This window comes from Phaethon aethereus, assembly GCF_964289735.1.
Source record: "Phaethon aethereus genome assembly, chromosome: 3".
Lineage (NCBI taxonomy): Eukaryota > Metazoa > Chordata > Aves > Phaethontiformes > Phaethontidae > Phaethon > Phaethon aethereus.
The window spans coordinates 53155541-53181353 of record NC_138576.1 but is presented as its reverse complement, the minus strand read 5'-3'; the positions used below and the strand labels follow the sequence as shown (position 1 = coordinate 53181353).

General features: G+C 37.4%; 1 protein-coding gene across 2 annotated transcripts in view; it reads left to right on the top strand.

Annotated features, from left to right (window-relative positions):
• The window catches only part of CDK19 (cyclin dependent kinase 19), a gene marked incomplete at both ends in the record, with an annotated part of 132433 nt that overhangs the window by 44380 nt on the left and 62240 nt on the right, over window positions 1–25813 (top strand). For both annotated transcript variants that reach the window (XM_081997319.1, XM_081997318.1), the window contains 2 exons: window positions 7938–8048; window positions 20927–21067. In XM_081997319.1, the coding sequence (XP_081853445.1) occupies window positions 7938–8048; window positions 20927–21067 (252 nt within the window). The remainder of the gene's footprint in view (window positions 1–7937; window positions 8049–20926; window positions 21068–25813) is intronic.

Here is a 25813-nt window from a genome sequence, read left to right as displayed (position 1 = left end):
CTTTTGTTTTGTATTTTGAGAGGCCCATATATACCTCCCAGAGGGAAAAGCTGCAGTATGAGCTCAGTATGGTAATAAGCATCACAGGGTCTATGTGGAAAGGGTAATACTAATAACACGAAGGAGAGGATCTTGATTAATAACATCTAAATAAGCTGGAATTTTAAAAGAGCTTCTGAAGGAGTAAAATGATGATTTTTATGTTCCTTTGAAAACCCCAGCTTCAATTTAAAACCAACTTCAGTGACCCTAGAGGCTTTGAATATATTCATCACACAAGAAAGAAGGCAGCTTTAAAATTCTGCAGCATACAATTGCTTTTATGAGCAATCAGGCTCGTGCTTCAGTCCTTCCTGTGACTTCTTGTGATCCACATCTCTGCCAGTTAAAGGTTTTGGATCTAACCTTGAAAATGGTTAAATTCATTACGAAGTTCATTTCCATCAAAGAAACTACCAAGATTGTTCCAGATCAGTTTAACTACGTAGATCAAAAGAGCAAAGTAAACTGCGTAAAAGACAGGAACACCTCTTAGACAAGATTGGCCTCAGAGTAAGTTTCTGAAGATGATTATAGGTTTTGTCTTTGCTGACACAGAGTTACATGTTTATTGCAAGATTCACTAGTGTAAGTAGTGTGAGCAGTGTTTGTCCTCCTGTTTTCTTTAATTTTTCTTACTTTTCCTTCACAGTGAGATGAAAGGGTTTGTCCTCGCCCTGCTTTTGCAGGTGGTAGCTAGACAGCATTATTCATCCTATGGTGAAAAAATGTTTCTTTACAAGAGTTATTTCCTTGAGGAATGTCCTGTCTGACTATTTTTAAATGTGCTAAATGCCTTCCTAATTGATCATGTTGTTTACATTAGGAACAGTGTAACTCTCCTCCTTCTGTCTCTCAGAAGTTGTCTTTTTCTTTGGGGGGAGGGAAGGCAGTACTTTCTATACCTCAAAAGAGCAAGAGATTTCCTAGTTGCTAGTCTACTTCACAGAAATGTTGCTTTTATTATATGGTGATAGACAATTTGTAGGCCAAGTTCAAAGAGTTTAAACCAAATTATTGTAGGAGATGGCTGCCAATCAGTATGTGATCTTTTTCATCTGCTGGAAATGATCAATAAAATCTCACCAAACCCACCTTTCACGAAGGCTCCTATAAAAGCACATACTACATAGACATTGCATCACTGAATCTAGTGGCTGACATATAAAATTAATCAAGTAATATTTTTTTCACCAATGATGATCAAGCTGCAAATCAAATATGCTGTTTTCCCTGCTATTGAAAAGCTATTCCTGAACTGTCATGTTCATGAGATGCCAGCTTGCAGGGTAAATCTATCTGTTATCAGTTGTATCTGTTTGTTCTTGAACCATCCTTGCAATTTAGCGTAATTATGTCTTTCATCTTTGATGCTCACGCCTTTGTATTTTAGTGGATGTCAATCTTATTTCCTTTCAATATTTGATTAGTTACAGTAATTGAGCAAGATTTTTCTTCCCTTTTGAGGGATAGATTGTTTGCTCCTTAGATCACCCTTTGCCTCTTTCAGGGTGAGTTCATCTTTTTGTGTGTGTGCGCGCGTGCGTGGAGAGGGAGGTGTTTGAGCATAAGTAAAGAAAACTGTGTATAGTATTTTAAAAATACATCACAGAAGCCTTTTATGTGTTGATATCAGTACATCCCTTTCTGTCCTGTAAATACCTTGACTAGTATATCTAATATCAGATTTACCCTCTTAATTTTCTTTGTTTTATAGGAATCCAGTTCTACCTTTTTGTCATTTGCACTTCTTAGTCTATAGTAGAAATTCTTGGTTAGTTTCTAAGGGCATGAATTTGGATTTTGTGCTGTTGATTTCATCTCATTTTTGTTCTCATTTGTTTATTCAGTTATAGAGTAAAGTATCATAAAAGATGAAGTATTATCACACTCCTTCATTGGGAATGCCACCTTTATTTAATCAGATAACTTCATTCACAGTCATGGTTTTGATGCTAAGATGGGTTTTATTAATAATCACAATACCTATTCTTTGGTAACTCTCCAAAGAGTTAGTATACAGGACTACATTACCTTGAAGTGTTTTTCACCAGCAGCTGCCTTTTTCTTGCTCATCTCAAACTTCTTCCAGTTGTTGTCTTCCCATCTGGCAAAGTGTTTATCGCTCTTATAGAGTTGAAATTTGAGCACAAATCTGCTTTAGAAAATCAGTTATTGGAGAAGAAAATCAGGATAGTTTGTAGTTAACACATTTTTCCTTTTATTAATTGTTTCAAAATGATTTTTTTGCATGCTTTGTCTCTTTTCCTTGTCCCCTTTATAAATGTATGTGCTATATTTGCTAATCTTACGATGCTGCCTCTGAGTTCTGCTTGTATCTGACTTGTGCTAATTTTTACTTTTTTAAATGTGAAGCATTTCCATTATGTGTGTGTTCATTCTTTCCATGATCAGTATTGTAGCTGTCATTAAAACCTGAGGTAAAATACTTTAGATCTTTATTTTTGTCTTTAAACTATATGATATCCCACTTTTGCTTTCTTATTCTTGTGCTTGTGCACTCTCTTGTGCTCCTTCTCTGGCTAGGCAATCTTTTCTGTTTATTTTGACTTTCCATGCAAAGTCTAACTCAGCTTGACTGCTGACACTTTTACATTGCCAATGCTTCAAGCTTCTATACCAATTCTGTTGCCTCTTAACTTCTTCGGCGTCAGGGACTTTCCCATCATGACCTCCACCCCTCCCCTCCTATAAGAGACGTTCTCTTGTGAGGGAAATGCTCAGTGTCCCTCGTGGGAGACCTTACTCGTCAGACAGCAGAAGACATTGCTAGCAATTCTGCATATACTGTGGAGCTGCCTGGAATCCTACAAGCTGTTTCATGTTATTTGGGCTATCCAAATGCATCACTTGAAAATTTGAGACCATGGTATCGACGAAGAGCTGTGGTGAGCAAAGATGCTTGTACAAGTCTCTTGACCATAATAATAAATCATCTAATATGTTTACAAGAAAGCCATTGTACAGGACAGTGGAAGTTGCACAGATCTTGACAATTCAGAATCATAGAATCGTTAAGGTTGGAAAGGATTTCTAAGATCATCAAGTCCAACCATCCTTCTCAGTAACTTTCCACCTAATCTGCTTTGTATGCTTTTACCAAGAAAGAAATGTACTGTAACTCACCTGAGGCAGGTTTTTATTAGCATTTTACTGCAAGTTGGGTGTGACAGAACTTAAATGTTAGAGGAACAATAAGCTAAAGTACTATTAAACTAGTGCTGTGTTCACTTAATAATAAATCTTAGCAGTTGCAGATCCTTTTTATGTTCAGGTTGATATTTTGTAATAAAGTGTTGCCAACTACATTGGAATCTTTCAATTAACTAGGACAGTATATTAATTTCTTCTTTCTAGCTTTCGACTTGAATTAAGTAAGTCTGCAAACTGATTTACTTCTGCATGAGACCTAAGTAAAATAGCATTGGTATTATATTTCATCTGTTTTGTATGTTTAAAGTTTATATGGCAATCTGTGGTGCAGAAAAGCTGTAGACAATGACTTACTGTGTCTCTAAAGTTGTCCTTGCGATCCTAGGTATGGCTAAAATGCACATTTGTGAAGAGTGCTTATGGTGATGAACGGACATACAGTCATTTCAGAAAAAGATGCATGCCTTAACCATTAGATGTATGTGACAGCTTAATAAAGTGAGTAGGGGAAGAGTGAAACTGCGAAGTGAGCCATTAGACTAGGCTAAAGTCTTACCTAAATGTAGTCGTATGACATTATCTCTCTTCCCACCACTCCCCCCCACCCCCGCTGTATATCTCCTATTTGGACAATATATTTAAAAATTAGTTGTTCTGCTCCTTTATTCAAAGAATTTGAAGTTGCGTTTGTTCTCACCCTGGACAAAGGCAATAGGAACCCCCAGCTCTTCATAGCAGAAAATGGCAGAAACGCAAAAGTGGCAAATCTAACATGAGATGAGTCAGGTCTTTGTTTTCAAGGTTAGGGTTAGCTGAAGAACTAGGTGCTAACTGGCATCCTTTGAAGCAGTACACAATTTTGAAGCCATTTAGAAAAAAATTAATGACAATACAGTTAGGCGGTTGGTGTAGAAGTTAAAGATTGACAAAATTTCTAGTCAAACATAAGTCGTTAGGGTAGGTAGTTGATAGAACCATGAGGGAAGTAGCTTTAAATACATTCCTGTGTCTTCACGTTACTGACTTCCACCTGAAAATATTGTTTCCGAAGTCTCTGATTTCTTTTTAGCTAAACCTTAGATCAACACTTGTCTTTGAAACACTTGTCTCAAATTTGCTGTCACTTGATTTCCATAGCTGTGTATTAGGTTCTGCCCTGTATTCCTTTCTGATCACGTCTTTCCAGTGCTTTTTTAATTACTCTCCTCATCTCTGCTCTTTTCGTACCTGTTAAGTAACATCAGTTCGGTCCCTCTGGTCATCTTCTCTTCTGCTGTAGTCCGTCTCTAGATGAGATTATTTTTAGGCATAAATCTCACTAACATTTTTGTTTGTGACTCATGCAAGTTGCTTCTACCCTAAGCTGTAGATTTTGATCTTGTCTGGTTGGTGTCTAGCACCATTGCAAGCCCAGTGTAGCTAAAGCAGAGCTCTGGTTCTTGACCCAGTATGTTGGACTCTAGAGCTGATGTTTTCTTGGTCTGGCTCCCACTGCTGAAGCACCAGCTGCTGTGGCACTGGTAGTCTTGACGGCCAGAATGTAACAAAGCCTTTAAAACCGTTTTGGTTTGGATGTGTGCCACTTTTTTCCACTTGCAGCTCTCTATTTTACATGAAATTTCTTATGGCCTCTTGTTATATTATGGTTGTGGCTCAGTAGAAGAACAAGAAGGCATAAATGTCTGTTGTTTGCTAAATCTACAAAAGGACTTCCAAAAAGGCCATCCATGATAAGTGCTAAAACATTCACTTGAGACAGACAGATGAGAATAACAAAAAATTTGAGGTGCCTTCCTCCTTAATTAACAAATTTGTTCATCTGTTGGAGTAAAGAATCAGTAACACAAAAGCTTATTTACATGTTCTTAATAACATATCAGTATTTTCTGTTACATGATGATTTGACAAGTTTTCAGTCTAGTTTTTAATATTGGTCTGTGTCTAAATAATTACAGAATGAGTTTAAGTCAGTGAATCAAGTCCATAAAATGTTCCGTACAAATTATGACTATCCTTTTAAATATAACTTATCTAAGTTGTGTAAGCACTCATGTCCCTGAAATGTTTTGCTCTGTAACTGCTCCTCTTGAGAGAAAAAAATACCATGTTATTTATAAGGCTGCTGTAGCCCCTATGATTAAGGTGTTGGGAACATCTCAGCATCTTCTAGATTGCAACTTCAAAAATAATCTTATTGCTTTTAATATGTTCATTTGCAATATTGTTTAGAAAAATTGCTACCTTTTCTGAGCAGAGCAGACTTGAGAAGCAGGTGGGTAGAGAGTTGTCTGTAACCTGCCTAAACAGATGTTGTTGGCTTGGTGGGAGTTCTTGTCATCTATGGCTGCAATGATAAATAGTCATCCGGTAGCGAAAAATACAGCGTTGGAACTTTATTGCAGAGACTGTTTGCGGGCCTTAGAGTGCTCTATTCTTCATCTCCAGGTCAGATACAGAAATACTCTGTTAGAAACTCAACACGTGTAGAATAAAGCTAGCATAGTGTTCTCATTCTTCCTCATGTTCTTCCTCATGTTCTCATGATTGTTACAAAAAAAACGGTGTTTAAGATTGTACCAGGAACAAGTTTGATTCTATTGTGTGAAAAACGCTGAGTTTGGATAAGGATGCTTGTTGTATCATCTACGTTGAATCAAAAGAGGAAAACAGTGCATTAGAAACAACTTACTCATTGTGAATGAGTGTATGTCGTTGTTTTGGATAAGAAATTTACTGCTTTCTTTAATATGAAAGTCTTGTTTTTCATGACTTGCATGAAAAGGAGAGTTTTCAGTTTTCATTTATTAATCAGGCTGCTCTGACAGATGGTGACCACTGCTATGTACAGGTTCTCTGCGTGGAGTGGTGTTTGAGAGCTGCAAGAATATATACATTCCTGTCTCGTTTTTGTACGGCACCTTTCTGTTAATGCACAACGCTTTAGGCATTCTTTCTATTCTTGTGCGCTGCATATTTCTGTTAACTTGTGTATTATATGCTGGCATTTGATATGGAACCATATTCTCTTTGACTGTTTCTTACCGCAAAGTATAACTTATTTTAAGAGAATGCTTTATTTCATTATTTAAAAAAGAAGTTGGAATTATTTTAGATGTCTGTTGCTACCAACAATGTCTTTTAAGGCATCTAATAGTAATAATAATAATAAAAAAGTGTCTACTATAATGTTTTTTTCCCTCCACTATAATGTTTTTTCCTCCCCCTAGTTTAAAAATGATCCTAAAATGAAAAGAACTGTTTATTAAAAAATAAGAGAAAAAAGGCAGAGGCATCACATCAAATCCCAAATGGGAAGTAGTTTTTACTATTATGAAAGACAAGGTATATGGCAGGATCTCTTGATGCATGTTGAAGAGAGACCATTTCCGTCTCAAGGGTTTTGTTAGCTTATAATTTTGCAATTTGTTACTATTTAAGTGAAAAAATGATTTTTTTCCACTTAAGTGATACCTGGGCATGCCTATTGATCAGTTCATTAGCAAGGAACTTCTTTCTGTTAGAGCTAGGAATACTTGGTGTTAGGGAGAGGAAGAAACTAAAAGAAGAGATTTACTGCCTGGTAGAAAAGGCATTTAAATTATTTCATTTGCTGGAAAACTGGAATAGATTTAAACACGTGCAATATTCTTTAGAAGATTTCTTGTCTTGACAGATATCTGTGCAGCCAAAGGATAATATAATTTAAAATTAATCCTTCCCACCCCAGTTAAACATCTCGAGTCTTTTTCTGTAATGTGAAAAAAGGGAAGATTCATTTCTATCAAATCTGCCCTGGAACCTGCTCCATTTACTGTTTTGCCATTATAAATTGATTCTTGGCAATTTATAAACTAGTGCTGCAGATGCAAGCAATTTTCAGTTAAAACAGAAGTGATCAGTCATTCTTTTGACTGCAGTATGGAGGGGGGAAGAAAAAGTGATTCCATGGAAATTATGTTTTTGGGAGTGCTGCTTCCCAGTTCCTCCTGAGGACTGATTTAATCTGGCAGAAGGGTGACTTCGGCAGCAGTGCCTGCTTTAATGTGCTGTCTAATTAGTCACGAGACCTAGTTTTCTTCTGGCAAGCTGTAAATAAGCTTGGTTTTATTTCTGGATTACAGCACAGTAGTTGAAACAACCATTAGAAAAAGGGTTTTGGTAAACATTTCTCTGAAAACACCCTTATGTGCTGAGAACCACCACCCTGTAGGCTTCCAGGCAAGTGAGGCAGGGATCTGATGCAAAAGAAAATTATTGGTAAGACAGTAATTATGTGGTGATCAAGAACTGTATTGTCCACACAAAGAATTGGACCGGCTGCACAAGCTTCATTCTGGCATCCTTAAATCCTGATGTTCACCTTTTGATAAAAGAACAGTTACGTTTGTATGTAATAACATCCTCAACTTTAAGATGGAAGCTGAGGGTGAGTGGGATGAATAGGTGGGATGGGCAGCTGTGTGCTGAGCGTGGGGCAGAGAGAGGGGTAGCTAGTGATGGTTCACCAAGCTTGCAGAACAGCAACCCGTGCCACGGAGGCTGCGTGTTCCTGATTGTGACATTTGGAAGATAATGCGCTGAATCAGTGGCACTTTTTTCTTCTAGGTCCTGTTTTAGGATTACTTGTTTGCTCTTTGTGCTAAGACCTGTTTTGGTTTGTTGTTGTTGTGTTTGCTTTTCTTAACAAGAACAGAAGTAACAAGAGCTTCTCTGTTTCTCTGCAGCTTTTACGAGAGTTGAAGCACCCTAATGTGATTGCATTGCAGAAGGTATTCCTTTCTCACAGTGACAGAAAGGTTTGGCTGCTGTTTGATTATGCTGAACATGATTTGTGGGTAAGTACAGATTTCCCTGAGTGTTTGAGGTAGTGTGATACAAGCTTGTTCAAACTGAAGTGCACAGCATACCTTCATATAGTGCAGAGATGCATAAATTTCTTGCTCTGTAGTTAAGAATCTAACTGACATCCTGTGCTCTCTACACTTTAAAACCTGAAAAGGGCTATATAGAATTTTTTGAAGTGAGATTTCATTTTGAAGCTAGAAGAATTTTCTTACAAGCTTTAATTGGAATTAAAGACAGCATTCCTAAATTGAGAGCTTCTAAAATAGGTTAGAAAAGTATTTAATATTTTCTTTTTCCTGCAGTTTTACACATGCACACACAAAAAAAAGAAAGAAAAGAGGAGAGGGACTGCTTTACTGAGTCCTCTCACAGAGATATAGTGGAAGTGACCAACATTCAATCATCTAATTCTAAACAGTGAATTTATGAGTGTATGAGTGGAAAGAAAATAAGGGGGGGGCGGAAAGTAAGCACTGCTAATTGGGCCTACTGATGGACTATCGCTACGTGGAAGAGGAGTAGAGACTTAAATGTCTGTTTTTTCGTCAAAATATGATATGATTTAATTTAATCTATTGTAGAAGTGGACATTAATGACATCATGAGTTGAACTCAGATACAAACATTCAAGCTCCACACCTATCGATAAGATGTGAGTTGCTTGGACCTGGATTTGTGTTTAAACCCAAAAGATATAAAACATGTAACTAAGAATAATCAATATGTTTATAATTTCTTTGAAAATACTGGCAAGGAGGGGAAGTGATAATACTAATTCCAGTAGTATTTTTTAAGGCTTTAGTAATATAGAAGTTTCTGTTACTAGTGTTAGTGACAAATTGCTCGATTGTTTTGTACTTAGCTCTCAAGAGTTAATGAATATGTACTTGTAAGTGACACAAAAACGTACTCTGGAAGGAAAGGAAACTTAGACCATGCAAAAAGACACTTCTGGCTCAGAACACGTAAAGTCATAGTGTTTCATTCCCCTTCATGCGCTTTAAAAATATTTAATTTGATTTCTCTTATGGGGTAGCAACTTTGTGTTTGGAGTTTTTCATTGAAGTTCAGTGTACACTGAGTATTTGTGTATTTCTCACAACTGGTGACACTGATGATGAACAGGAAGGTAGCAGCTAAAACCCTGTATGGACAGAATTTATTTGTGCAACAATTGAGTTTACTCATTTTATAGAACAACCACAACAAACACATTTTAATGCTACATTAAATGCATGTTTAAATGCACTTTTTTCCTAACCTTTTCCATGTGAATTTATTTTGGGCATGTGGTTTTTACACTACATGGTGATTTTTCACATGATTTAACAGCTTTAGATAAAAAATCACTGCAGTCTAATGTTCTTACTACTCCCATCTGGCTGGTTATTGGTCATAATCTCAGTGATGTTAATTCTTTTCCATTATTTGAGACTGAAATGTTTGTTACACTAGTTATTTGATGTGAACTGGTCTCCCGCTTCCTAATTCTCCTACTTTTTTTTTCTATGGGACATACTACACAAATCATTTCTCCTTTCCTGTATAATTGCCCATGTTTCCTTGCTTCTTAAGCCTTTGCCAGGAATTCTTTTTCCTCCCTTGCATAAAGTTAGCCATGTTCAAGGCACTCTTGGTTCTGGCTTAACCTTGGTCTTCATTTCCTTTACTGTCAGCACTTCCCAAGCATCGCTCTTAATTCCCCTTTTGTCTCTTTTGCTCACTCCCAACTTTGTGTCTTTTTCCACGCTGCCCTCCTACACATGGAACAGCCTCCCAATTAACGTACGTAAAGATCCTTCACTATCCTCCTTCAAAAATATCCTGAAAATCCACTTATTTTGTAACGCATTTCAGTAATAACAACCACTTGTCATTCTGTCTGTGTTGTGTTGTGTTTTGCATTTCCTGTGCTTTACGGCTTGTGCCCTTTCAGCTCTTTGGGTAGAAATTGTAGTAGGGGATTGGCACGTTTTGTTACTGCTTAGCACCATGTGCTCCCCCAGCTCTACATAAAAATAAGAGAAGTCTATTCATTGTGAGTATCAGTTTAGAAGGATTTAAATTCTGGAATCATAGATATGCTGTCACTAGAGAAATGTAGATTCCCAGGGACCAGTAGTTTCAAATGTAGGTAGCTTAGAGTTACTTACTAGAATTTGTAAGGATGGGAATTGTCCTTTTGTTCAAAGCTGCCCAGCTTTAGTAACCTATTGACTTCAATGAGAAGAGTAAATGCTCATCACTTACAAACATCAGATTAATTAAAATCATTAAATGTTCAGCTTCTGTACTGGAAATTTTTGGCAAGAGATGAATAAACTATACTAGATGCTATCTTATTCTGTTCATTTTATAATACTGAAAAAAAATTGTTCTGTTCTAATGAGGAAAAGGGATGGTGCCAATTAAGCTTATTAAAAAGTTCTTTCATGGTGAGCAAGAAGTTGGTTTTTTTACTTTGCATTTAATTCCCAAGGATTAGACTGCTAAAATCTGTAATTTAAGTATAGATAGCAGCATACTTTATAATTTGCTATAACTTCTGTTGATAGCGTTACCAAGGGATGAAGAAAGCTATGCTAATTTGAACTACTTTTACCAATACCTGTCAAAGACTTACTATGTTGTCCTTGCCTACAGTCATATTTACCATTTAATGACTAAGCCTATCAAAGATTTTTTTTTTTCCTTCATCACCTCTGAAGTTATGTTATACAAAACAATGTAATTCCATGAATGGTTTTGCCATAAAGAATGTCTAGGAATATAGCAATTCTTCTGTCCAATTGATTTATAACTCATTTGCTTTAACTACCAAAATTCTTAGTGTAATCCACAAATGATTTCCTGATCATTTTTCTTGGCTATTAGTCTGTTTCAACTGGTAAAGTTCTTAGGCCATTGGATGTGCCACGTATGTTAATTTACAGTGTATTATCTACACTGTCATCGCTGCTTATATATGCTCATGCTGTGAAGTAAATGTAAGATTCCTTAGCTTGTACCTCAGTGTAAAAGGTGCATTTGATACAAGGTTAAAAATGTGTAGGTCCACAGATGCCACTGAGTATCTCATACATTATAGGCCACATCCTTTCTTAATTCTTGGTAACTTGCTTCAGTCTCAGGCCTTTGTATTCCAATTGTCTAAAACTTTCAGCTTCAGATGTTCATAGCCACAGAACTAACCATCTCCTATTCCCTCTCTTATGAGAGACATTCCTTTTTCAATGTCTACTCGTAAGGTCTTGGGGGCTTTTAATCCAAATTGTATCCCGTTTTTCCACCTTGATTAATTTATGTTGAGATGAAAAATGTAATTCAGTTAACACATAGCTGAATTAATCTTAAGTCCACGAGTGGAACTGATACTATTTTTAAGTTACCTTTCCCAGTACACAGTTAAACTTCATAGTCTTTTATGAACTATGCATGGATGAAATCTTTCCAAGAAAGTGTAATTCCTTCAACTGATATGTGTATTTTTCTGCTGTGTTCATTATTGACTTTTTTAAAAAAGGTTGCTTTAAATGCATGAGTTTTTGCTATTTTATCACTAAAGAATAACTTATTTTCCTATTTAACTTTCATGTATGTTCTTATTTTACCTTAGTCTTAAGTTGTATACTGCTGTCCAGAACTTCCTATGTAAAGCTTTAAGACACTATTCAAATTTATATTAAATACATTAAATGCATGGTTAATACTGAATTGGAATTTTCTTAAAGTTTGATACAAATGAGATCTGCTCTGGAGGTAAATTCTGTTTGTTGTCAGTGTAGTTACTTGGGGAGGTTGTAATACTTAAAGCTTTTCTTTTTTTCCCAGCTAGTTTCCTATGCCTTTACAGCATCAGCTTTTTAGTATTGGAAGTATTTTCTAAAGTACGTATTTTGGTTTTAGGACTGCTGGGTTTTTTTTCAGTTTTGTTGAATGTTTCTCTCTTATGATTAGATTCCAATGATCTCTAACAACTAACTGTTTAGCAGCAAATACCACCGAGAAGCTTGGAGTAAAATTCATCTTGAAACTCTCTTTAATAATAAATGTATGTATGGACAGACTGGCTTTTTATTATATGAAAAACTTCTTATGTATATATTCTGCTGTTTTAAAATGTAGGATAGAGATTATAAGCATAGTTGTGTGTACCTAAAAATAATCATCAAGTAATGGAAAGCAGAAAATAATTTTCCTACATGCAAATTTCATAACACGAGCTGACTCCATCAATATACAAATAAATATAGTTAATTTCAGCTCACAACATTGTGAATAATGTTTTTAGATGCTAAATGAAATTGTGAGGGTGTTGCATACTAATTTGTGCAATAAACTTGCACATTTGTTTAACCACATAAATGCTTTCTCAGAGATCTGAGTTTTAAAGTCGTCTTCAAATCTGGCATAATCAGTTATAATTTTTGCTTCCACTAGGCTTCAGTTTAGCTTTTAGTCATGAGGATAATTCAGATGCTAGTTGATCACTAGTTGATGCTAGTTGATATGATTTTTATATACATGAAAATACCTTTCTCAAGCATATGACTCTTCTTTTTTTTCCTCTTTTAGTTTTCTATAGTCATGTGTAAGTTTTTGTTTTAATTCAGTCCTGCTCCATTAGGTGATTCTTCATGCAGTATTGCCTGTTGTGTGGGTAGCTGCCAACATAGGATTTTGCTAGCTGGCAGAAATACTTGAATATAATATTTTGGGGGGGGGGGCAGAAGGGAGTGGGCTGTCATAGTTTTTGATTGCTTTAAAGTTACAATGCTTATCATCAGCCATTGTTATGGAAAGTCTTTACGGCATGATTTATCACTTCCAAATATAACAGACAGGGTCTTTTTCACCCTAAAGTGACGGTTGGATTTCTTGCAGAGAGCAGCACCATTCCTTGTTGATAGCTGCCTGTTCTGAGAATGTGCTTGTTACGTCACAAAACTTGCTTTTTCTGCCAAACTGTAGGGATTTGAGTGGAGTTTGTGGGTTCATTTTCCGTACCACGAAGCATAAGAATTGGAGGCGACAACAGGTAGGAACAGACGACAGAGGCAAGGGTGCAAAAGCATGAACTGTGTGAAGAATTAATGTGAATAGAGTGGTGTGAATACTGAGTGTTTCAGTGATATAGTGAAAGGGTAGCTGAATTCTTGTTGCTTTTATTATCATCGCGTAGAATTATTTTGATATATTTAGGTTTGAAAGATTCAGAAGACCTAGAAAGACCCCCACAAAACCTGGGAAAATTATACTGAATCTGTTTGTCTGCTCGCTTCAAAGCTTAGGTATTTAAAGCAAGTTGGCATTAGCAAAAGTTAGTGTATTAAAGCCCCTCTCACCATTACTTAAAATGTTGACCTCTTGTCACTTGGAAATGGATGTTTCATTAGGCAGTTTGGTTAATGACATTGTAAAGAAGATACTTGATGATGGCAGTGAGCTGGCATCTTTTAGAGGGAGGCTGTTGAGGCATATTTTTCCCCCCTCCTCTTTTGAAGTACTGTTATGTGTTGATTGCTGTAATGCTCCCCAAATTAGAAACTTAAGTGATCGCTGTAGAAATACTTTTACCCACTTTTGTCTTGATTTTATTTTATTTTACTTGTGATATACCCTTAACAAAATTTTTTTTAGCGTCTAAAACTTTGGTGTCTGAAATGAGTCCTAATTGTAGGCTTATGAAACTGATGTATTTTTGGAACAGCAAACAAATGTTGTTCAGGTTAGTCGGGTCTATCTTTGCTTCCTCTTTTTGAAAAATTGTGCAAACAATGCACCTTTAGTTTTTATACCACCTTTAGATTTTGATTTATTCTTCCATAGTCTTTTGAGTGCTTTGCATTTAACACTAAACAATATTTGTCACCTTTGGGGTTATTGATTACTGAAAAGAGAAGGTAGAAATAATTTTATGTTTAGAATGAGACTTGAAGCCATATAATCTGAATCTTCCTCTTGACCTTGGCACAGATTTAGTGTGTGTTCAAGCTTCCATCTCTTTAATATTAAAAATGTAATTTTACTTTTTACTGGCACATTGACATAATTCTGTTTTATTCTTCTTAAAGGTTGGGTTAGGGATTGGATAGAAAGAAGAGTTTTTGCTAAAGTGTGGGAGCAAACAGACAATTTACTTCAGCAGAGAGGCATCTGTGCTGACATGATTGCATTTCAGTTTGATGGAGATGCATGTGATTTTTGAAACAAGCATTGCCTTAGACAGTAGAACTCAAGAAGTCAGGTTTTCTAGGGGGTTCTGTCTTGAGGTCTATGAATCACCTCATGTCTGTTGAGGTGGGAACTCACACTATAACTTCATTTAGTCAGACACGCATGAAATCTCTCCCTTAGCTGGCTTCTTACTTCCATGAAAACTTTCCAGGTCTGACTTGTTTGCTTTAACCTCTGTCATACTGAACAGCAATTCTCAGAACCGGGAATGACACAAACACAGAGAGAGTATGTTTGCATCAGCTTGACTTTCTTGGAAGCAGGCTATAATTAGGATCTTTTTGAATGCTCATTTAAGTGCTGGGTAAATACTAGAGGTTTTCATGGAACAGACTAAACGAGTTTGCTCCATATTGTCATGCATTATGTTTACTTTGTTTATGGTGGAGGTTTTAGAAAATGTACATAGTTCCTCATCAACCAATTTTCAAACCAATGTCAACACGTTAGGTAACATAGAAGGCAGACGAACTATTAGATTGAATACTGTTTCATGAGTTACCACTATTTTCTTTTGGAATGCTTAGCTCTCTTTCACTTTATTTATTATAATTTATATGGTCTTAACGTTGCTAAAGCTAAAGTGGTCTTGCTGAAATGAGCCATTTCATCCATTTTTCCCCTCAATTTTATTATGTTTTTTGAAGTTGCAAATTGGGACTATGCAGTTAGTAAATAAAACCAGTAGTTCCAGAGGTTGCAAACAGCAAATTATAGCACGCCTCTGGAACCTTCATTACTTTTCTAGAATGTTAATAAATTTATATTTTAATGTTGGCCAAGGAAGTATTAATTTAATTTATAATACAGACTTAAAGCCACTGCCACAAAGTTGATGCCTTGTTTAAAATCAAATATATAAAAGCAACAGATATATTCTTACATTATGTTTATTTTCAAAAGTGGGTACCTGATTGGCTTACAATGGTTTTGGAATCCAATCAGTGGCAGCATGTCTTTTAAGACATGCTTCCTTCAGTAAATTTGCAGATGACACCAAGCTGGGTGGAAGTGCTGATCTGCTGGAGGGTAGGAGGGCTCTGCAGAGGGCTCTGGACAGGCTGGATCGATGGGCCGAGGTCAACTGTATGAGGTTTAATAAGGCCAAGTGCCGGGTCCTGCACTTTGGCCACAACAACCCCATGCAACGCTACAGGCTTGGGGAGGAGTGGCTGGAGAGCTGCCTGGCGGAAAAGGACTTGGGGGTGCTGGTTGACAGCCGGCTGAACATGAGCCGGCAGTGTGCCCAGGTGGCCAAGAAGGCCAACAGCATCCTGGCCTGTATCAGAAATAGAGTGGCCAGCAGGAGCAGGGAAGTGATTGTGCCCCTGTACTCGGCACTGGTGAGGCCACACCTTGAATCCTGTGTTCAGTGTTGGGCCCCTCACTACAAGAAGGATGTTGAGGTGCTGGAGAGTGTCCAAAGAAGGGCAACGAAGCTGGTGAGGGATCTGGAGCACAAGTCTTATGAGGAGCCGCTGAGGGAACTGGGGTTGTTCAGTCTAGAGAAGAGGAGGCTGAGGGGAGACCTTATCGCTCTCTAGAACTACCTGAAAGGGGGTTGTGGCGCGGTGGGTGTTGGTCTCTTCCCAAGTAACTAGTGATAGGACGAGAGGAAATGGCCTCAAGTTGCGCCAGGGGAGGTTTAGATTGGATATTAGGAAAAATTTCTTCACTGAGAGAGTGGTCAAGCATTGGAACAGGCTGCCCAGGGAGGTGGTGGAGTCACCATCACTGGAAGTGTTCAAAAAACATGTGGATGTGGTGCTTCAGGACATGGTTTAGTGGGCATGGTGGCGCTGGATTAATGGTTGGACTTGATGATCTTGAAGGTCCTTTCCAGCCTTAGTGATTCTGTGAAGATTTAGGAGTCTGAAAATACAGTTGCACAGACAGGGAAAGTGACTTGGCTACTTTTGCTGAATAGATTTGAATATTGCTTGGAGTTTCATTTACCTCATATGTCAAGAATTATTCTTTTATTTTGAAGCATCTTAGATACATCAGAAGGAGAGCTTGCATCTACAGTGTTCTAATGAACTAATTAAAATGAAATTATGGATGGATAACATTGAGATGGGTTTTTATTCTGTAGCATGTGACTGATATAGGGCACACTGACAATTTAGACTTCCCTGAACTTTTGCTGAATGTGGCTGGGTGTTTTCCAGTTGTGGCTGGGTGGCCTGTCAGCACAGGGGTATTAAGTTAGCTTTAGGGAGTGACAGTGAAAAAAGATGGGGAGAATGCTGAAACTGTTTGACCCTACTCATCTTCTTGCTACAAACATACCTCTTTGACTTGACTGGATTGTGGAAATCCTCATGCTTCGTTCTTAGTGGTTACCCATTAGGGGTAACATTCAGCAAAGAACTTGAGCACACCTGAGAGCTAGAAGCTGGGGTATCCAAGATAACCTGGTTCCCAGAGAGATGCAGAATGTCCTTTGTACCTGTCAGGTTTGAAGTCTGTACTCCCAGCTCACAGGACAGTCTTGATGCTGTGCTATTCTGCAAAATGAGTTATTGAATCAGAGAAAGGAGGAGTGTGGTTTTGAAGCGTAATGGTTAGGGCAGTCATCTGAGGAATGAGAAATGTAGGTTACAATTCCTATAATTCCTGTAAATTATCCATACCTTCTTTAGGCTTAAGATTATGGCTGTTACATGCTGTACTTGAGGCTGCACTTTGGGACTATTCAGAAACTGAAGAATCACAGAATTGTTAAGGTTGGAAAAGACCTTTAAGATCATCAAGTCCAACCATCAACCCAACACCACCATGCTCACTAAACCATGTCCTGAAGTGCCACATCTACATGTTTTTTTAATACTTCCAGTGATGGCGACTCCACCACCTCCCTGGGCAGCCTGTTCCAATGCTTGACCACTCTGTCAGTAAAAAAAATTCTCCTAATAGTCTAAACCTTCCCTGGTGCAACTTGAGGCCATAAGAAGCTAGTAGAGAATGCCTCATTCCCTCGCAGAGTGTAGTTACACATAAAGAACGTCCAGTCTGTGCTCTCATCTGCACCCTTTTCTACACCTAGGGTCTTGGATTTAAACTACTAAATCTTAAATGTTTTGACATGGAAAGAGTACATCTCCCTGACATAGCTGAAGTCAGCAGAATTTGTTCCAATTGAAACATTCCTTCAGCATACTTGTGCTGATATGGCATCCTTTGCTTTGGAGCTTACTGTACACCTGGTCTGCCTCATCTCCAAAATTTTTGTCAAATTGTTATGACCATTCATTTATTTCTATTTTGATGCTTTTTTTTTTTTAATTTAAGGAATATTTTCCCACAACAGTAGTAGGGACATACAGATATAATTCTGAAAATATAAAGAAATAAGAAAAAGCTTGGACTTGCTCCCTCCAGTAGAAGAGATGCAGTTCAGCCATGGCACCTATTTTCCCTTTTGTTTCTTAGATGGATACTGCCATTAAAATTGCTGTTTAGTGTTGGTTATGTGTGTTGGTCTTTTTTCATATGGCTAGTTGCATACAAGAAATCAGGTGACCTACTTTTTTCACAAAACTCTTGAGAGTAGGACTTGGTCACAAGCACTATGGATTCATTCCAATGGCATGGACCAAATTCAGCTTTTTAATTGCCTGTACTGCTTGGCGTTGCAGTATGTTTTTAGTTTAATTTTTGTTCAGTTCTCTAATCTAAACCGTGATGGGGTGAAGTTTGTGATTTGACAAATATAAATGTCTGTAGAGTAAGTTGGCAACAATAATTCTAATTTGCTTTTGTAGGAAATTGAATTTTATCAATTTTATTATGGTGGTATTGCTTGCTTAAGGCAAAACTATAACTTTTAATTTACTTCTGCAATTCAAGAACTCCTTCAAGGAGTGTGCTTTCTTAGCCTTTCTGACTGGGACAAACTAACATCAGAGCAATGATTTAGGATGTGTCAAAGTGGTATTTCAGAGGCAGATAAGAGCAAACTCGTCTGTCTTCTGGAGCATGAGCCAGCTTTGGTAAGTGTGGTGGTCAGCCATGGCTGGCAAGTCTGTCTGGGTAACTTAGCTTAGCGTTACGCTGATTTAGTTGTGCTAGCTCTAGTTTAGAGGTAACTTGCATACACAAAGCTCAGCATAAGGGCAGATTGTCTGCCTCAGAAGCTCACCTATGCTTTCCTGTGGAATGAGAAGGGTGCTGCTGCTTTGAGTTGCTGCAGGAAACCTTCCCCTCCTCTACCCTGGTGTAAGTTTTGCTTTGCCGATTGAGTGGATGGCCCTGGCGTACTCGTAGTTGCTTGATTACTAAATAGTATCTTGTTCCTGAACAGATTCTTCCGTTCCTTTAAGTGTCTGCTCGGTGCTTTAGTTTCTCACAGGACAAAACCTTTGGCAGGGTTCCCAATCCGTTGGAAGGAACCAGGGAGACACAGGGGAGGGCAGGGGCAGACAGCAGGAGCACCAGCCTGGTGCCATCATGCTGCCTTCCTCAAGAGGTACCAGATGGGCTGTGGTAGGGCCGGAGGCAGAATGTTCCTCTACAATGCATCCATGGTTAGTTGTGTCCCATGAGTCCCTTTTTTTCAGTTTCATTTTTCTATATGCCTTTATTATAAGGATTAATGTTTTGTGTGGATACTAGTCAGTTTTTAAATGGGTATAGAAATCCCTTTCAGTGACTACATGCACCTTGAAAAAGGGCTGAACTGAGTTCATGTGTCTCTGTAATGTGACCTTTGCTCCTGTAATTTTTCATACTGTGTATTAATAAAGGTATTAATTTAGGGTTTATGGTATTGTTACTGGTTTATAAATCATATTGTAAGTACACATGAAGGTCATTATCTGGTGAGCATTGTGTGGTACTGGAAGGTAGGGTTTTGCGTTGATCGTTGGACTTGGTGATCTTAAAGGTATTTTCCAACTGTAATGATTCTGTGACTCCCAGTTGAAGTTTTGGTATAGAATCTTGTGATATGACAAGAAAAAACTTTTCTAAGGAGATGATCCCTTAAGGCTTTCCATTATAATTTTCAGAATGATTGCACAATTAAAGGATCAGGTACTAAGAGCTTGGTATGTTTACTAATCCTCATTTGTATATTAAAAACTGATAATCCTGTAGATTTCTACTGCTTTTTAATAAACAGCCATCACTGTTGTACATGTAGTAGTGGAAGGCTCAGTGGGAACATTGCTGTTGATAGAGAGTAAGAGGGCTCTTGTTCTAATTAATTTGGGTTTTTTTGCTTTATTTATCTTTAAACAATATTGTCTTCACCTTTGCTAAGCACAGTCTTGACAGTGGCTAAAGTACTGGTGGCAGCCAAAGGTAACATTTACTGTGAGGAAAAATTAACCCGTTACCATTTTCATTGGGAATGGTAGTGACAAACTTGGCAGGGGCTGGTGGTGGAGGGAGCAGAGGTCTAATGAAAGCACAGCCACTGGCTACCTCTTTAACCTGGGCAGGGGAATGATCTTGAACTAGACAAATCCTGTTTAAAGAATTGGGTAATTAGTAGTCTTGTCACTCTACAGATTAGCATTTTGAATAGCTTTCAGTAAAAATGCAAACTGCTTTTATTATTTCTGTCTTTCAAAAAGCACATAATTGAAAACTGTTTTGTTATTTGAGATGGTTCTTTGAATCACCTTCAAAAAGGAGGAGTGGGGTTCTCTGTTTTCTTTTTCTTTTTTTTTTCTTTTTTTTAAATCTGAATGAATGGATTTAGTTGTTTGCTGAATGGCAATATGTTAAGATTGGGTTTGTGCCTTGCATAGCCCCAACTTGTCTGAGGATTGAAAAGGTAGAAGGGCCTCATCCTACTTTATTTCTTGTATGGGGTAGCAAACCCAAACCTAACCCATAATTTCCACATTGATCTTACAATAAATATTAATTAGTTTATGAATAGTTCATGATCTCTCAGCAATCTCTTCATAATCTTGTTTTCATTCCTTCAGCTGACTAATGCTGGAGTCCTTTTTCGCATTCTGTGTTTTCAAGCAGTATTTGTCCTTTAGTGGGCTGACTTCTGTAATCCAAGAACCACTAGCTTGTCATCAATGAAGTATGCAGCCAAAACTTGGAAGTTAGAGTACAACTCTTCTTAGATGTTTGCACATGATCTCACCCTAATGTGTTTTTTTATTTTTCCCCCTGCCCTTAAAACATTTAAGTATTTATTTAATCTCTCTCTACTGGGATTGTGATTTAGGAGGGAATAGTAAAGTAGTTGCAAGTGCTCTGTCCTGGGTGTTTTTGGAGAGGAGACGGGAAGGTGTGAAGTGTGATCCTCTTTTTGGTAGATACTGCTGGTTTGGAAGCTTCTGCTCTAGCAGCTGAGGATGAGAGGATCTGCAGTGGGGAGGAGGGAGGGAGGGAGAAGAATGTCTAAGACACTTTACTGGAGGTAAGTAGCCAGTCTTCAGATATTAACAAAAGTTTGACAGCTGGTTTTTAAAGCAACTTGGAGAACAAAAACAATTTAAGAAAATTGTGAGCACATCACTATTACTTTTAATTGCAAAGTTCAACAAACTTTGTATTTCATTCCATTATTTAGTGTTAATAGTTTTAAAAAGACCCAACACAACAAAAAACCTTTTTACTTGTCTAACATGCTTCATGTTTCTACTTGTTTTATTTCTAGCATATTATCAAGTTTCACCGTGCCTCAAAAGCAAATAAAAAGCCCATGCAGTTGCCAAGATCTATGGTTAAATCCCTACTCTACCAGATCCTCGATGGAATCCATTACCTCCATGCAAACTGGGTGCTCCACAGAGATCTGGTAAGTGTTGCATGTATTACCTGGTTAAGAAAGTTTCACGTGCGTGTTGTTGGTAGGAGAAGAAAAGTCCTATTAGTAGTCTTGCGTATCGATCCGTACAGCTCTTCCTGTTATTGTTGCAGGAGACCAATGGAGACTTTAAACATGAAAACAAACTATGTTTTCACATTGTTTTTATCTGAGTCATCTGAGCTCAGACAATGATGCTAGATCCGGTAAAAGGATTGCAGATATCAATATCCGAAAACAGTACATGAGCCAGCTGATATATGTTGGTTGAACATTCTTATAAGTTTGTGCATGACTCTGAAAAGGCATTTAAGTGGGAAAGTGATTGATACCCTTGTGCATTGTTTGGCTTACGTGCAAGTTACCATGAAAGCTAGTGAAAGAGTAGTTTTTTTGTGGAGTATTTCTTTTCCATGTGGTATTTTTTCTGACCGTGGGAAGAGAACTACGAAAGAGTTGTCATCTTGAAATTTCTCATGACCTGAAGTGGCTCTTTAAGTTGACTGCAGATTACGAGGGCAGCCAGTTGCCGTGTCTTAGTTACCCTTTTCCTGTTAAAGTTTCCCACCACTTCTCATACTTAAGTGAAGTGCTACCAAGGGCTGCAAAAAGAATAGTATTTGCTGCCACTTGCATTTTAACTAGAATATTTGGCATGAGACAAACAACCTCATGGTTAATATACCAAATCCATTCTAATAATGCTATTGTATCATCAGCAGTAGATATGGTAGGAATTGTAGTGTAATCTGTGTATAAAGCCACTGCTTTTATTTGGTTATTTTTTGTAGTTGCCCCAGTATGTCAAAGAAACTTACAATCGCTAATTAAGTTTTGTGAGACATGGATTGTTCTTGACTCTTTAATAGTAAACAGGGGCTTGGATTAATTTTGGGATGTAGAGCAAATGTTTTCTTAAAAGATATGGATAAACCAAGCCAGAAGTCACAGATATTTTCTGAAATAAAAATTTAATTTTTGTCACGATACCTAGTAACAGTGGCCAGAAGTGGGGTTTTGGTATGAATCATTTTTTTTACCTCGTTCCTTGGTATTTATTGTCAGTTTTTCTGTTAAATTCCAGATGTTAGTATATTTGTGTGGTTTTTGGTTTTTTGTTTTTTTCCTTTTGGAATAGTAGCCATGAGCAAAAGCAGGAAGCAAGTACAACCCTGATATTCATGCCACAATTACTACTTTCCTAAGGAGACAGCTGTTGCTTTGGCAGAGTGCTGAGATGTAATTAGATACAGCCTGAGAAGGAACACCTGAAAAGTCTATGTTCAGATATGTTTAAGGGAAGTGTATGTGTTCATGGAACTATTAAATGTATATATACACTCAAATGCAATACATGAACTTGATAGGAAATACAAGATGGTATCTAGGATAATAATAACAAATACCCTAGAGAATTTTTTTACTGGTGTTGCTATTTCCAGCCTGCAGCACTAGGTGCTTTGCATGACTAGTGCTGTTACTTTACAGGTCTTATCTGTTGTTGATGTTGCAGCAAAGCTGGTGCCTAAAGTCTCCATCTTTTCTCTTGGAACTTTGGGAGGTGATGGTTACTGTTACGAAAAAGACAACTATTTTTCCTGGCTGTGGAATCATAGTGCTTGATTGATGTTGGCATAATTGAGAAGGGAGAAGAACAGAAATTTGTGAAGTCTTAATGTGTTCTTGGTATGCAAATAAATTTTAGTTAATGGATTCTGGGGTACCTCAGTGAAAGAAAGGAAGCCATTTAAAAAAATCCCTTTGGTACCTTGCTGATTTAAAGGTGTATTCAGAATCTTTTTGCCTTTTTAAAAATTATTGCACACTTCTGAAGAATTCAGGTATTTTGCATAGTTATTTTGCATCTTGAACATAGTAAGAAAAAACGGATGTTATTCTGGATGTGTACTGTCTGTTCTTAAAATTAGGAGTAAATGTAATTATTTAGTAACAAATTTAAATTCTTGGTGAACCAAAAATTTTATATATCTTTAATTTTTATTCATATGCTCATACCAGTGACTTTTGCTCCTAGGAGTGGTACCTCAGGCATGATAGCACTGGGATCAGTTTCTTGCATAATACATAAATATCAGCTCTTCAGTGTTGTCTTAAGATGGGGAGCAGTTTGTCTGGTGTTTTTCCTTTTAGCTGTTTTAAGTTACGTCTGCTGTAAGAATATTTTTCTATTTTATGTAAACCAAATTTTGCATCAAGACACCTTGTACTTTCCTGGTTTAATATAACCCTGCTCTTACTATTTTTAGCATGCATTTGGATGTAGATCAAAGATAGTGACATCCATAAAAGTAATGTTACACTTATTTAATTGTTTTTGGTTTTGTTTTGTTTTTTTTTTAATTAGGTTCTCCAAGAATATTTATCATAATATTAGTCAAATTCTCCTGAGCTATGGAAATGACCTTTAGAATTTATTTAACAAATGTTGCAGTGAAAAGCCAGGAACATGGGAGGTTAGGTATTTGCGAGAGTACTTGCTTGGAGGTATTTGAAGAGTTTAAATTTTAGTTTGGTACTCTCTTAAATCAGAGTTCTTGAAGTAGAATACCAAATACGCTTTTTAAAAAAACCTCGGTTCTCAATGGATCCGTATTTTTAGATACGGTAAAATTGTTACTCTTATTTTTAAGATCTACAGTAGCCAGTAAAAGCATGACAGAAGAATAAAACTGGTGAACATGTGAACTTGCAGGCTTGCAACATGTGTCCTGTCCTTGGGCTGAGGTAATGGATAGTTTCTACCACAAGGAGACAGTCTCGTGCCCCTTTCCACTACCACTAGGCATTGCAACCCATTTTAATGGCCTGGCAGGTGACACTCACCTGACTCATGGTGAGCTCATTCAGGGAGTTAACCCAAAGAAAATATTCACTTTTCTCCTGCAGAGCTCATTTTCTACAGCATTAGCTCCCTGAGGGGTCTTACTGGGAGCTTATGTGTTTGCAGGAGCTGGCGCAGAAGAAACATGCAGTTGGAGATGGTGGCAGAAAGCTCAACAGGTCATTCTAGCATCATCTGCCACCAGATCAAATTATTTTATTGTTAAAATGCACCTTGTTAATTCTTAAATGAAAGTGCAAGTGTTTTTAAAAGATTAAATTCAATTGTGGTTCTAAATCAGTATAACTTTTATGTTTACCTTGAATCTTTTCTGATGTCAGACTTATATGTCATTTGGACACAAGTACAAATTTAGGAAAGTGCCCAAACTGAGGAAGATAACACCAAATACGCTCACGCTCATACTTGTAGAAATAAGAAAATAATTTCATGTAGTCTATCTTTCAATTTTTTACCATATTGGAGTTGTTTCGGGCTTTAGCAGGGCCTGTTGCGATAGGACAAGGGGTAATGGTTTTAAACTAAAAGAGGGGAGATATAGACCAGATAGAAGGAAGAAATTTTTCACAGTGAGGGTAGTGAAACACTAGAACAGGTTGCCCAGGGAAGTGGTAGAAACCCCATCCCTGGAAACATTTGAGGTCAGGTTGGACGGGGCTCTGAGCAACCTGATGTAATGGAAGATGTCCCTGCTCATTGCAGGGGATTTGGACTAGATGACCATAAAAGGTTCCTTCCAACTCAAACTATTTTATCATTCTGTGATCCTGAAGGTAGCTGAAAGGTGCTAAGTGACTTTTTAGGTACAGTTTTTTGGCTAAGCTGTTAATTCCTGTCAGTTAAATATTCAGCAGTAACTTTATGGCAAGATTCAAAGCAGTACAGAATATAGGACAGGAGCATTACAGTTTTGATTTCTTTGAATAGTATTGTGTCAGTTTATACACCTTGGAGTTGATGTAAGTCTATAAAAATCGATACATTTGTTCTCCTGTCAAGCCATTTGGAGTGGGATTTTGTTGTTGGATTGCATGTTGTTGGGCAATGATAATTTTGCCTTTTCAACATAGCAGCGTTCCTGAAAGCCACGCATGAGAGGAGGGAGGATTTGCTGGCTCCTTAACTGCTGAGCCATTTCATTATGAACAAGAGGTTAATATAGATAGATATTAGAGGAAGAACCTTTTGGTACTAGGTTTTTGTTTTTTAAAGTGCTCTGTATACACTGTGGGCTTGAAGGGAATCTAAACTTGCGCTCTGTACCTTGAGTCAATAGCAAGTTAGAAGATGCAGCATGTGGACTATAGTATTGCAGGGTATTATGATCTCACCTAAATGTGAATTATTTAGATTCTACTGGAATGTTCAACGAAGGCCTCACTTTTCAGACACGTCTAAAAATGGAGATCTTCCATATACTGTTCACAGTGCGCATCCATGTTAGCAACAGAAAGGATTTTTGTACTTTTTCTTGTGCTAATAACCCTTCTGTAGTTGATGTTAGTTGCTTAAGGACAAAAGCAGGCAGAGACCATTTCCTTTAGAACTTGATAAAAGCAATTTCTATTTGTAATAGGATGTATTTTCCTGGAGGGAAGTATTATCTATGAGATGTTTTAAGTTCACAGAAACCGTATGGAGGAATTCATTTAAGATTCCACTTATGTCCTTGAGCATTTCTTTAGAGTACTGCTTAATGTTATTAAAACTAGTGGTTGGAAAATGAATGTTGGAAATCAAAATCACCAGAGTAATACACATTTTTACCCCCCCACCTTCCCTCTAGAATTGTGTTAATGGTTGCTTTCAGCATTCTGAAATCGGAAACTTGCTCATTGCAATAGTCGTATAAACTAACTTTGTAAAACAAGCCA